The sequence below is a fragment of the Trachymyrmex cornetzi genome, unplaced genomic scaffold, assembly GCF_001594075.2.
Source record: "Trachymyrmex cornetzi isolate Tcor2-1 unplaced genomic scaffold, Tcor1.1 scaffold147, whole genome shotgun sequence".
In the NCBI taxonomy this organism is placed as follows: Eukaryota; Metazoa; Arthropoda; class Insecta; order Hymenoptera; family Formicidae; genus Trachymyrmex; species Trachymyrmex cornetzi.
In genome coordinates this window covers 144,857-160,068 of record NW_017296059.1, presented here as the reverse complement: position 1 = coordinate 160,068, position 15,212 = coordinate 144,857, and the positions used below count along the sequence as shown (strand labels likewise).

The window sequence follows — 15,212 nt, the reverse complement described above, 5'->3', positions numbered from 1 at the left end:
CAGGACGCGGACGTTAACAGGGTACGCTTTAGCCGACTTTTTGCGGCAATTATTGACTGCGACTGACGTGTTCACGTGTGTCACGTCGCCGAGCGTCGCGAGCAATAAGCAACTAATATCCAGCAATTATCAACACGTGGTAATTAACGTCAAAAGCCATTCGCTCGGCTTTTCTCCGAGAAGAACGTAACGCCGCCGCTAATTTCATCCGATAAAGACTCGGAGTCAGATTTCGAGATAACTAACTCGCTTAAAAAAAATGCTGGTACTCTTAATATTATCATCATCCTACCGTTTGTTCGTATCAGGGATACTTTACGTTATCGTTCTCGTCCGCAAACTTGCTCATGCTCCGAGAAAAAAAAAACGGCGAAACGCCTTCTCCTTCGACGACCGGCGTTGGCGCACTTCTCGCGTCACATTATCGTTGATCGTCGCCCCCGGGGGGCGACTCGCAGCTCGCGTATTTACGAGCGGCGCGTTAATTGAATCCCGGCGAGAACGATGTAATATTATACCGGTGTTATCGCGCGTCCGCTAAAAGTGCGACACGCCGAGTGGTAAGCGAGGTGCGCTTGCAAACGTGAGGAGAGAGAATTAAGTGTGAATGAACGGTATTAAAATAGGCGTGCGCGCGCGCGCGACATTCCCCGATAAAGTATCGAAAGTAAAGTAAAGGCGAGATATCTCACGGTGCGGGGCCGTAAACCAGGCCGCGTTACTTACTATACGACGACAAGGTACCTTGGAGATAATCACGCCGCGCAACATTGTAATCCCGCGGTATCCGCGAACGGTTCCTCTCCGGTGCACTAATAAAAGACTTGGACCAGATCCCAAACAAGACGTTGCGTAACGTTATCGAACGCGTTACATGAATGAAAGCGACATTACGCTATGCCGTTCCACATGAAAGACTGTCACACTAGAATCTTCCTCGACCGAAGCGTGAAAGTCTTTACTTTCGATTCCGTTAGCAACTGCATGCATTACTCAAAGCGATGAGAAAGAAGAAAATGTACTTAGTGCCTTCATAGATAAAAGATAACATAAGTAAAATTGATTGCGTGTAATTCAGCCGTTAATCCGTCGGAACTGATGTCAAAATCTGTAACACAGTTACTGATGCTATAGAAAGTCTCTATACGAGACTCGTTTAATATAATGTTAATTAAAAGGCATTAATTCATTTCAAGGAATCAAAATAACACAACTCGTATAAAAAAGAATAAATACTAAATTTATTATTTGATCTCCGTGTGCAATCTGGATCTTTTTTATCCAGTTTAAATTTTTTCATTGTTTTACATCTTCAAAAAATGTGGAAAAATTCAGTTACTTTTCAACATTTATTACATTACCAAATAGTTTTTAACATGTATGTTATTGAAATGAAATATTAACTTTACACTTTATTCAGTAAAAATTACAAAATAAGGAAGAAATTTGAGAGTATATAAAATTTTATTTTTTCACCAAAACTTGAATTGCGGACGGAGCGCGTTAACGACAACAATTTAAGTTTATAGACGTAACGTAAAATATATAATTGAATGGATCCAATAGGCTCACGTCAGTTCCGAAGAATTAAACGCAGCTATGTGGTTCAAGTCACCAGATATTGTCACTCGTTGTCGGACATTTGAACGGTATTATAACACAAAGCGGGGATTTGGCGTCAAATGCGCCGCGAGAATGCGGGTCTAAAAATAGCCAGACTAGCCGCGCGCGTGCGCGCGCGTTTTACTGATGAATTGTATTAATCGTCAAATTGGTCAGGAGGCTTAATTAGACCCAATAAGTTAACTATCAAATAATTGTTGCGAATTGAGGCCGGTCATACGTGCCATACGCGAACGGCGGAAGTCAACTGTAAATGTATCGCTGCGCCGCCGCGCCGGACGTTTCTTTCACCCGTTACCTCGCCTTAGGTCCCCCGCTTTTTTCGCGTCACCAATTTCTCACCGATCGATCAAGATTCTCTTATTTGATAAATTTTTCCACACGCGACGCTGAAAAATACTCCGCCAAGGAGACTCTAATGCGTTATAATAGCATGTGATATATCGGCGCCAAGTGACGTGTACTCTTTATTGCGAACCGTCTGACTGGACATGACGATATTATTATAATAAAGCAATTATAAGTGAATTAATCGAGTTATTATGTTTCCGCGTTATATAACGCCAGATGAAAAGTCTGATGATTTAAGTGGAATTGTATTTGATTTGATATTTTTACTTCAATTTTATTTCGTTGATAAAGGAAAGAGTAATAAGGAGTTCAAGTTACTCCGGAATATAAATGAATTTTTTGATAACCGGCGATACAGGATGTGTGTTCTAAAGCGGTTTGCGGGCCGCCGCTTTATACGAGATGTTTACGATGCGTTCCCGATTTCTTAAGTTGAGACGTGTGCTCTAAAGTACATTCCGTGTTTCTATACTCTATAGAATCCCCTCCGCGAACGCAATAATTCTTTGTTCGCGTTTAACATTAAGTAAGAAAAGGTTTAATGTTAAGTAGCATCAATGTCACATGCGTTGACGTTAACCGCAATGCGCTTTTATTCCGTTTAACGACGATTCTCTAATGTTCTGTAACGATTGTACGGCGATACAATCGATATTTGGGTTTCACCTAGAAAGACGTAAATTCCTTAGATTTACTTTACCACATTCGTGAATACATACACACACACACAACATACCTGTCTTTCTTAAGCGCCGTTTTCTAGGTGACTCCGCCCACGTTCAAGGTATAAACGGCAGATGCACCTGCGTGCATCGAGACGAGCGGATATCGATTCGACGTGAAACTTGCACAGTGCGGAATCGTTTGCGCGACAACGATTCATTTTCCCTCCCCCGTTTCGATCCCGATCGATGGATCGACCGCACGCGGATTGAGGGTTTTTCGCGAGAGAGTTCGCTCGTCAACCGAACGCATGTTAGACGAGTGCGATGGACGATCAATTAATAAAAGAATCATGCAATAATGAGAACATTTATTCACCCTGAATCCCTCGCCTTCCCCTTTGTTTCCTTCCTCCTCCCGCTCTTCAACTGGTCGATCGCCTCGACTAATAGCTGCTTTTCTGTGTTTTCTCTTTTCCACGGGGGGCGTTTACTAGCAGACAGCTACCAGTACCAGCTGCAGTCCATGTGGCAAAAGTGCTGGAACACCAACCAGAGTCTGGTGCACAATCTGCGCTTCCGGGAACGTGGACCCCTCAAGTCTTGGCGACCAGAGACTATGGCGGAGGCGATCTTCAGCGTACTGAAGGAAGGACTCTCCCTCAGCCAAGCGGCAAGGTGCGTTTTCAAACAGCCATACTTTTATCAATTTTGTACTTTTTTGCTATATTTTAATGCACCCTGAGAAAAAGATATCCTAAATGTAAATAAATATTTATTTAATAAAAGAAATGATTGTTAAATCAAATTAATGTTTTTTATACCAAATAAATATATCTTCATGTTTAATAAATATTTAGTTGGCGTTATTCAAATAGATGATTTATTAGAATTTAGTATTTTTTTCAGTACATTAATACTAGAAGCACAGACAGAAAAAGGAATTTAAGATATTGAATAGTACGTTTTATAAATTAGCGGAACAAAATGTGAACAGAATCAATTCCAACTAATATTTTTGTTTGTATAAAAAATTTGTTGTGCTCGTTATTATTCTGCTAACTTTTAAGACGTGCAATAAACATCGACACATCGTAGGTCAACGCTCAAAATTACAAATTTTGGACAATGTTAATCGTTATATAGCATTAAATCGTTAATTTTTTTAAATATATTATTAAATATTTTATAACGTACGATATTATGTCTTTATATATTTCACTAATTGTCACCACATAATAAGACATTGATTTGAAAGAAAAAAATCGCGTTAAAAAATACCGTAGCAAAAATAAATAGCCCACATTACGGGCCATTGAACTCATGTAATATTAATATTAATCGATACAACACATTAATCTTAAAAATATTCCAACATCCAACGCTGTTTTGTAAAAATTATTTATCTCATTTAATTGCACTTTTTCACTATATTACATGTAATATATTAATACCGGCTGATATAAAACGCGTTAACTTAAAAAATATATCGAGATGTCTCCGATGTATATTGCAAAAATAATTAATTTACTCGCAATCATTTTCCGTATATACGAGACAGGTACACCATCCGTGTGTATCCGCGCGATGGAACCAATAATAAAATTAATAATATATTCCACGCGCAGTTGCATAAAACTTTGGTGCGTATCATTGAATATTAACACCGAGTGATGAAATGCGTTAATATAAAAATTAAAGAATTATTTTAATTGCTCATCCCAAGAGTTCGTCCCGCGCCCGCGGCAGCGTGTTCTTCTATAACGTTAATAATTGATACGTAAAAGATAAATATTTTACGCGAGAGAGCTTATGCCACGCCGTTGTTTCCTCCGTGCGCGCCAACTCACGCAATGTATCGGGTAAATAGTTAAAATTGTTATATAAATGTCTTATGATGCGGCGCGTACAATAGAGCCACGGTTATTACGCAATGAAAAATTCCTGGAAATTATCCTGCATCAAGCGTACCTTATCGCCGTACTTGAATCATGCTAAATAATCATCCGATCTACTCCGTTCAAAGCGGCTTGCTTTAAAATCATTTGCGCGGCGGACGTCGTAAAGTCTGTATCACGTTTGCTTAACAACGTCGACTCGCCGTTAAAGGGATTTCTTTTAATTCGCGTACAAAGCGACTCAATAAAGCACGACTTTACGAGCCGCGAGCGATAATTTTTACGATAATCGATTCGACGATCTATAATGCTTTCCAAATGCTTCCCGTCAGCGCAACACGACTCTCTACGACCTGCCATTTCATAAATTTCTATTTCATCCGCAAGAGGCTTCTTGCTTGAATTTAATTTCATTGATACATTTCAGTGTTACGATATATATTTTTTTTATACGAGCAAACGAAACGACGAAATGCTACAATAATCGCGCAGACACAAGTATATATATATGAGACAAGCGATTTTCTCGTTGCTCCTCGTGAAGAGTTCTACGTTACTTCGTTAAACGCACAACGTCATCGCCGGTACCTATTCCCCACGCGATTGCATAATTTCGAGAGATTGCATAATTTCCATCGTCATGCATTCAAATATGTTCCGTTGAATCTTTCATTCTCCGTCGGTATAATAAAATTAATATAAATTAAAATGAAATTACGTAATGAAACGGGATAAACACATAAAATAGCATTAAAATACGAACAAGCGGGATAGAATAGCTAAAGTTAATTAAGAGTACGTAATGTAATGCGTGATGTAAGATACGTGGTGGAGCTGAGCAAAGCTATAAATTATGTTGATTATAATTATAAGCTACAAATTATAATTGTATCCCGCTTCTCTACCTTTCAGGAAATACGATATCCCCTACCCGACGTTTGTCCTGTACGCGAATCGAGTACACAACATGCTGGGTCCTAGCGCCGACGGCGGGGCCGGTAAGTATTTTAGTTCCCATTCTTTTAGTATCCTCTGAAAATGCCTTTCGCTCCTCGATCAACAATAGTTGCGTTTGCAGAGAAAACTGATCAATGAGTGCTTAGTAAATCCTTAATATGATTAGTTCCTACACTCTCAGATCTAGCGAAGAACAAAAACCAATTACATTAAAGAATCACTGAGAGCTCATTGATTAGTTTTTTCTGCTGAACGCGGCCAATGGGTGCATTCAGCAGACTCAACGGTAGAGTGAGCGTTGCTATTAATGTATTTTTCTAGATCTAAACGTCTGATTGGATGATCTAGAAGAATACACCAATAACTACAGCGAGCACTCACTCAATTGTTGAATCCGCTGAATGCACCCATTGCGTCTCTCAAGGATGAGAGTGGAAACAATGCCAACAACCGGATCGAGACGCAGCGGATTATTGTAACAATGGAAATATCGAGAACCGCGATACGAATGACATATCGTGTCAAGAAAGATGACTGAAGAATTTATAATGATTGCACAAAGTATTCGTATAGGAGAGATCCTTACAAAAAAAAAATTATTTTTAGAAAGTAAACATTAATTAGTAATTCAGGGTTGCCACAGACCTGGAAAACCGGGAAAAGTCAGGGGAAAATGTAAAAAATAGTCTGGAATTTTGAAATTTGCTCACAATTTCCTTAAACTGCTGCTAATCCAGATAATTATTATAGTTTTTTAATATTATATCTGCGTTTATAGTGAAATACGTTCAACACTTGCACGCTTTAAATAATTTTAATAAAATAATTAAAATTTATAATTCATTCATTATTTTTATTCGATCGTCCTTTTTCGTAACTGCATTCTTTTTTTCAATACTAATTTATTTTTTATTGGCTCAAATTTGCAAAATTTTAGTGCTACGCCTTTTTTGCGTTGTTTTTAATAATATAGGCTAGATTTCCTACAGTTCTTTAAATGTATTAAAATTTACATATTTTACATTGGGAAGTTTTCCATTCTCATCTGGAAAACCTGGAAAAGTCAGAGAATTAAAAAATTTATTTTCCGTGGCAACCCTGTAATTTATTAAGAAAGAATAAAATAAATTTTTCAAAATTATATAAAAAGATATGTAATAATTGAAATATTATCTTTATAATAAACGAAAAACTTTTTATTTAAAAAAATCTCTTCTGTAGGAACTTTTGGCATTCACTATAGAATTTATGGTTTTTTAACAATATATTTCTCATTGACGAAGGCGAGATTAATGCCGATCAAATAGAATCGAAATGCACCAGATTATTATTATAACGCCAATCATCAGAACACGAGTGGCGTATTATAAAGAGAACAGCTGAAAAATTTATGTAGAATTTCTGATTTGGAAAGAAAAATTGTGACAGAAAATTTACGCTTATGTTCAAAATATAAAAAAGATATATTTTATCCCTTCGTGATTTACTTGGTAAACCTGAAACGAGCTTGAAATTCCATGCGTTCAACATCGTGGCTCTTAAAACGTTCTTAAAACCTTGGTCCATCACGCAAAGAACTCGTATAATGAACCGCGACGGTGTGGCTAATTGTAAATAGTGATAAACGGCATTGGATCGGGAGAAGAATAAGCTTGAAAAGTCAATTACGTTCGTAAAAGCCGCAATTACATCGTGCAATTATGACCGGACTTAATATCTAATAGTAACCTTTAGTTACGCGTCATTAGCATGTAACGTCCAGTAAACACTGATCAAACGTATCATTAAAGCTCGTATTTATAGTCGTGTTTCTGCTGAGGAACTCAACTAGTTTTGAGACATAGAACAGTTCAGTAGATGAAAGTCGATTTGATATTCTTAACCTCGTATTTCTAATTGCGATTCAAATGAGAGAAACTCAGATAAAGTTTATCTTAAGACACCGCCTGAATTCTTTTTTTTTTTTTACCATTCAATAGTCGATTGTTGAAAAAAGAAAAATATCCTTGATTAATTGGAAAAAAGGTGGTATAATATATATATTCCCCTTTTATTTTTTGTGTGTACTTTTTATTTGTTTAATTATATAGTTATTTAGTTATGTTTTAAATCAATGATATCGCAAACAATAATTTTTAAATCTAAGTTTATGTATAAAACACACTTGAAATGATTAAGATAGTTCACAAAATATGGAAAATTATTTAAATGAAAAGAAACATTATATAATGAGACCATCTGAATGTGATCATGAAATGAGTCTCCCAATATTTTTACAGAATTTAGATTCTTCAATGGGAAATCCAAATAACTTGAATTCATAGAAAATTCTGAATATATTGAGATATTATCAGATTCAGAAGTTCTTTTCATGAATACGTTCTTCGAGCAATACTCTTGTGTTGATCTTGCCTTCGGGAATGTTTATAACGAGCACTTCCTTCTCGCTTCACAGATACCTCTAAGGACTTTTTAAAATCATCTTAAAATGATATAATATAATCACAAAGATTTTTAACATAAAACAATGCCCTGTAATGTTCTTCGTTAAAAATCAATCCCGGGGTCCACTCCTTGTTAAGAACCCAATACAGGTACATTAATAAAATTTACATTTAATTATGTCCGAAAATACAATTATTCAAGCTTACTTATCTTCTCAAAATAGAAGAACAGCACCTTAATAATTAATTTAGGGTCTAAATTTATTACTTATGAACTTTAAGCAATATTAAATATTGAATATCATACAAAAAATTTTGATATACCTTGTAATAAGAAAACATCAATTATCAACAAAAAAAAAAGATCGCGTCGGTCGTGACAGGAATTATTTCGCAACTTCGATATCTAAGAACAAGTTAAAGTTTTTGCAAGAGATGGTATTAATTATAACAGAATTTTAAGTGGAGTCCACTTAAAATAGTAGCACAGAGCAGGGTTCTACATTATCACCTTTTATTCTGATAAACAAACGAAAAATTTAAAAAGATTTTTGTAACAATTGTCGTTTTGAACTCTTTATTTAGCGCAGCGTCATTATCGCGGAGATTTTTTCATTAATAAAGTCCAATGATTTTCCTCGAATGTCGCATAAAAATCTCGTCCTCGTTTTCTTTCTCAAATCTATTCAATTTTAATTCCATGCCGAGAGAGATTACGAGACACGATTATTCTCGCGGTTCTCGAAGAAGCACCAACGCGAGAAAACGAGTAGCGACGGGCAGGTATCACGACCACATGCACAATCACAGAACCGATTTGCAGCGAAATGAATTCTTCCTCTTCATTGCCCTCTTTTCCTTTACGCCTCTACCTTCTCTTCCGTAGATTTGCGCCCGAAGGGACGAGGACGACCGCAGAGGATTCTGCTGGGTGTCTGGCCAGACGAGCATATCCGCGGTGTGATTCGCGCGGTGGTATTCCGCGACGGTCACTCGCCACACATCGTGAAGGAGGAGCCGACCACGATGTACCCCAGCCTGGCGAACTACGCGGCTTGCAATGGCCCGGAAGGCGCAGTCAGTCCGGGTGCGGCAGCTGCGGCTGCGGTCGCGGCGGTCGCTCAAGGTAACGGCAACATTTCAGATTTTCGCATTTTTCCCCCCCTTCTTTTCACCTCACTTTTTCCGAGATCAATCATTGATGCTTTACGTGCCATGCCAGGCGGATTGAGATACTTGACCGTTTCGTTGAAATGCATTCCATAAACGTAATCTATTACTCGAGAGGATAACCACTAGCTGAAATATTATTCCAGATTACATGATTTCATTTGATTTCATACAATTTCATCTCATTACAAATAATGATCTTCACTACATATGAAGTCATTTGGTAACATAAACGATTTTATCTAATATTACACAATAATGTCTCGTGATTGTACATGTAATTATACATAGGAATTTCGGATTATACATAGGAATTTCATATGAATTTTATAATGATTTCGGGGATGCTGTCTCTCGATTACATTAAGTGATTACCCCCTCGCTATTACTAATAATAAAAGTAATGCTACGTAATAATATATAATAATAGTAATGAACTATAAAGTATGTAGTCACACACACACGCGCGCGCGCACGTACAGAGTGATTCATAAATAAAACATATCGATATTTCAGAGGATGAATTTACACACTAAAATAAGTAAAATAAATAAAAATTAACGTCAAATATGAACATACGTGTATTGCTACTGAATGATTAAAGAAAATATTTAAAGTATCGTATCTCATAGACGCTTATACTGCACACTTTAGCTCTTTATTTTTATCTAAAAATATCTATATTGGTGTGCAGAGTCAGAATTAAAGAAAATTTCGTGTTTTTTTTTTTGTTAAAAATGAAAAAAAGTGCTAATATTCCTGGAATCTTTGCTGAAAGAAAATTCTATGTTTACATTTAAAAGCTTCCTCTTCGAAAGATATTCGAAATGTATCAGAAAGTTTAAAGAAGACCTCACATTTCTTAATATCGAAATTCTGAAAAATGTGCTAATCTTTTTTTCTTTCAAAACAATTTTACTTATCCTGTCGAGATTTCTCTACATTAATTTCGATATCCATCAGGTCTGCGACACCAGATGTGCAGCATGGTGGCAGCGGCGCATTCGCAGCAACACGATATGATGGCGACGAACCTGTCGACGAATCTGTCTACCAGTCTGTCGTCAAATCTACAAGCGGCGATGCAGGCTAGCCAGCACCACAACAACAATAACACGAGCAACGCGAGTGGCGGCCTCGGCAGCAGCAATAGCGCCGGCAACAACAATGGCAATTCGCCATTGAATCTCGGTCTGGCGAGCCCGGGCTCGGGTGGACCGCCCGAGAGTCCGTTGGAGAGTCCTCTGGCGAGCCCGTTGGGTCCGCTGATGGATCCAGCGGGTCACATACCCAGTAGCGTGGAAGTCGGCATCGGCGTGAGCGGCATGACGTACAAGCCGGCACGGAGCTTTGTCAGTCCACGCCCGGAGAATCTCTTCCAGGAGGACATCGCCGATCTGGTGAAGAGCCCCCACGGTCTTAAGGACAAGGACAAGATCCCGGTGAAGCTTGAACCGCTCACGGACTCGCGCTGCGAATAGTAAGTCATTATGGTGGCTGCGGAACGAGGAGGAGAGACGACTACATCAGCTCCTATGGGATCGTCGTCGGCCGTGGAAGGACGACGTGCGTCGATGACCCCGAGGAGGATCTCTTTCTCTTCGAGGCCGTCAGCGGCCGAGGACCGGTGATGCGAGCCGATAGACTTCTCGCGAAGAATCAAGCATTGTCCGATTCACTTCACCTCCACTCGCGGGAGTTTATAATATGTATAAACGCGACTCCGAACGTTATACGCGAGCGCGATGTATTGTGCATACGAAAATCTTAGAGGGATATTAGAGAAAAAGAGAGGCTTACAATCAAAAGAAAAAAAAAATAATAATAAACTGACGGAGACACACGAGTGCGGACGAGATAAGCTAGAGTGTCGAGAATTTCTCGCCTGGGCTCAGCTCCGGGGAAGAACGATCGAACGGTAGTGGACCGTCCTAGACGAGGATCGCTCGGTCGGAACCTTCGACAGCGGAAAAGCAGAAACGGAGGAAAGGAGAGAGAGCGAAAGAGAGTAAAAACCTTCTTCTAGCAAACATACTATAGCTATACTAGGTCGCCGGCGCCTCGCGAGCGCGCCGCCACCTTTTTCCAATCTAGATAGTCGTGTCATCGTCGTGTCGTACAGACTATGTACATGTAATAAAGATAAAAAAAAACCCCCCACACGTTACACACATGCGCACACGTATGAATATACATACATTCACACATGGACAACACGAGCGCGCGCCGTACATAACAAGATACACACTCGAAATTTATACCTACGCATTATACGATAACTGTACTTTTAATGCCAAATGTATAATAACTCGTAAGGGGTCGCCTACTGCCGAATGATTGACTATTTGAGACGGGTATCGAGACGAGAAAAATAAGCCGCCTCGAACAAAGCTGCACGTTGTATTATCGAGTCCTTACACAACGTGTCATGGATCAGTTTGTGATACACTCCTAATTTTTAGGTGTCGCAAAAGAGAGTTGCTTGAAATTATTTTAAGACTATAAAGTAAGGTTTTTCTTATTAGTATATACATATATATATATATATAACGTGAAAGTAAAATAAATTATAGAGATCGCGAAAGTAAAATAAATTACAAAGATCGCGAACTCTCATTTTCTATTTCTGTATAAATTATTCTAAGAACGTAAATCTTGCTTTTAGGGAAAAAACAGATCTGGTCTTCAATTACTTATATAAATCTATCGATAGAAACATTTTTTTTTAACGTATCAAACATCTTAAAGATGAGTCTTGCCCTTTATCTATGAATCTCTTCGAAACAAAAAATCTCAATTTCATCCGCGACGCTTTGTGCAAGAATACTATCCTTTTGACGCCAGGCAGTAAGCGACGTCACCGATGTAAGCTCGATAAGTAAGGGAGATGTACAAAATTCACTATGATTGTCTACCAAGCAAGCAAACGAGCAAAAAAGAAAGAAATTAAAGAGCGAAAGAGAGAGAGAGAAAACGAAAGAGAGGAAAAAAGGTACGACAAAGTATTTAGAAATGGAGAAAACAAATTCAATGGCTTATAAAGCGAGCACACTCTAGGCCGAGATGATCGCTATAAAGTTATTAAGTATAATGATTGCCTTCCTGCCATATTTGGGGTATGCCAAGTATAAAAATTATAAGGTTTAGGGATTAGAGACGAGAAACTGTGGCTCGACACGACAGACCGTGTCGAAATTTCGGTGAGTTCGGCGACCACGAGTGTCTGTGCATCAATGCGAGATTGCGAAAGTCTGAATATACGAGTCTGTGTGCGTGTGTGCGTGAACACGAGTGTGAACGGACTGAGTATACGGAGAAATGTGCGAATGGATTTGAAAGAAAAGCTCGTATACGTGTTCTTTTTTCGAAAGATCGTGCTATTTTTCAAAATTTTACACACGTCGCGCGTGATTTCGCAAAGGGATCTCCAAGTCCTCGACAATCGATGAACGAGCCGTGCCGACCACTTAAAGTGATGGAGGTATTTTAATATCTACCATGCAAAATCGGGAGTGGAATTATGCACTAGTAGAATTTATTGGGGATTGTAATTATATAATCATCTTTGCTAAATTCAGAACCCGCGGAGTTTTAGACTTGATTACCGCAAAGTATCGCATTTCGATGGTGCTAATACGAAGATCCTTCATTTGACCACTGTCACTAACAAGCAGGCAATTTTTATTATAATGTCGAGCAAATAAGGGCGAAATTGTACACGATTAAAATTTATTGAACTTTGTAATTGATCGTCTGTACTAAATTCGATCTATCCAATTCGATTTTGATTACCGCTAGGTATCACCTTTCGATGGTGTTAATATGAAGATCCTCATTTGATCATTTATATCTTCCACCAGCTATAAACGGACCGTAATTTTTCAAATAATTTAATTCTAAATATATATTTCTCTCGTCGTAATTTTCTGAGACTTCTAACATCGGCACGCTGGTTCGGGAGAGAGAGAGGAAGAGTGCGAGAGAATGCCAGTGAGAGTGAGAGAGAGAGAAAGAGAGAGAAAGAGAGAGAAAGAGACTCCTTGTAAGTGTAAAAAGTAAACAAAAAAAAATTCGAAGTGGCCTTCGGTGAAAGGGAAAGATCATCGCTTTTCGCTTTTGCTCGTACGAGGCTTTTGGCGAAACGAGCCATCCGTGTTATCCGTTTGTCTGGAAAACTTTACGGAAGAGAGGGTAAAAAAATCGCAGAAAGAAAAAAAATTGATTCTCGCACCACGCTCATGCAGCCAGAATATTATCGGTAAAGGAGGTAAGGAAAAGAGAGAGAAGAAAAAGGATCGCGCGATCGTAGCACGTATATGAGGGAGTGACAAAACATCAGGCAAGTCAAAAATAAAGGGGGGGAAAAAAGTAACACGTTATTCTTGATACAAACGACTTTTGTGCGAAAACGCGACGGTGTCGCGAGGCGACACGCGGACGGCGCGGCGATTTATTATTAGTATACGCGTTGCGAGACTTCAATCGACCACGTTTTTCATTTCGGCGTGAAATTCGGAAAGCGCGAATTCTATTTACCATTTAGGCATTAATGTGTTCAAACGTAAATTCGCGCGAGACGTGCGATGGGTTAAAAACGAAGAGTGAAAGAGAGAAAAAAGAAGGGTTGCGCGGGCAGTCGAAATTTAGAGAAGCGCAAGCCGAATCGCGAAAAAAAATTCCAGGTGCAAGAGGAAGGAGAGAAAGAAAAACGAGAGAAAGGAAGAATATACGCGAGGTCGCGAGAGCGTGGGGAAGAGAGAGAGAGAGAGCGAATGCGGAAGAGTTTAAAATTAAATACTGTATAAAAAGAAAAAAAGTAGTAAGTGCCTTCCAAAAAAAAAAAAAATTTAAGTGTCCCGTAGACCGTGACCACTTGACTAAGCGACGAGAAAAGTCATTCGAAATTCTGCTGAATGCATTACTCGTGTGATCATGTTTGTAGATACGGTGCGTAAGTTTGACACTTCGCTTTCTTCGAGTTGATTTTATTTTCTCCACTCGCTGGTACTCAGCGGTGTAGATCAATTTTATTTCCGATTAAAGCGGACAATGTGACTGAAAAATTGACAGTTTCGTCAAGAAAACCTAGCAAGCTGACGTTATTTATCATCTTGATTAGAGATGTAGCGGATCGTAAAATTTCCGGATATCCAGTCAGATATCTGGTAGGACAATTATCTGGCCAAATACCGGATATTATTTATACCGGATATCCGTATAATTTCTCTATTTCTAGTTAGAAAAAAGAAAACAAGGGAAAAATAGCCATAATAATTTTCTTTATCTCCCCAATGTGAAAAGAAAAAGGAAAGATGAGCTGTGCAAAAAGTTCAGCTGAAAAAAAAATAGGATTCTGTATCAATGATGCGAACTTTCAATATAAAATTTCAGCCGGATGTATATTATATATTGCCGGACACTAACAATATCCAGGTAAAAAAGGACCGGATAAGATCGGATACCGGATACTGTTCGGATATTCGGTACATTTCTAATTTTGATTTTCACATCAGCTTGCTATCTGAGAATCTTTCCATGTTCCCGTAGTCCGCGTACTCTTTTTCTATTTTTATTTGCTTCAAACCTTGAGAGATTTTTTTAGTTTCTAATTATAATCAGCATTGTAAATGTACAGAACGTGTCATTTTTTTCAGTATTTAATTTGACCTATTCTATTCTCAAATTAAGTCTAATCTATAAACCTAGATTGGCACGAATTCGGCGGTTGATATAAATTTACACTTGCAGCATTTTTCGATATAAAATTTTTCAATCATCCGATTCCTGAACTATTTGCGAAGAAGAAAAACGCAGTTGCGCAATAAGAAAGATGTTCAATTAACCGGCGAATCCTCCTATGTCGAATACGCAACGTATCTACGAACTTTTGTGTGCGTGTCAGAGTGAATGTCCGAAGCAACAAACTACCCGACAAAATTTGTGTTTTGGATCAATCCACACAGGTAATACCCTGAATGGCATATTCTCGAAATGTTTTCCTTTTTAGTTTCCCGGCAAAGCAAATAAAGTCGACGCATTTTAGGTAGGAGGGAAAGAGTATAGGGAAAAAAAATGAAAGCGGAACAGCTGATCGACCGAACGGAGAA

The 15,212-nt window shown here is 38.5% G+C and overlaps 1 protein-coding gene across 3 annotated transcripts in view; it reads left to right on the top strand.

Moving 5' to 3' along the window:
• The window catches only part of LOC108757756 (protein bric-a-brac 1), a 327,304-nt gene that overhangs the window by 311,391 nt on the left and 701 nt on the right, over nucleotides 1-15,212 (top strand). Inside the window, exons 3-6 of one of the 3 annotated variants that reach the window (XR_001939920.1) lie at nucleotides 3,134-3,314; nucleotides 5,447-5,532; nucleotides 8,822-9,061; nucleotides 10,069-11,515. Coding sequence is in view for 2 of the 3 variants with exons in the window: in XM_018502302.1 (XP_018357804.1) it covers nucleotides 3,134-3,314; nucleotides 5,447-5,532; nucleotides 8,822-9,061; nucleotides 10,069-10,586 (1,025 nt within the window). In the remaining variant the exon portion in view is untranslated. Of the gene's footprint in view, nucleotides 1-3,133; nucleotides 3,315-5,446; nucleotides 5,533-8,821; nucleotides 9,062-10,068; nucleotides 11,595-15,212 lie in introns of those variants that run through there. The other 2 variants (XM_018502304.1, XM_018502302.1) reach the window with 2 other exon arrangements.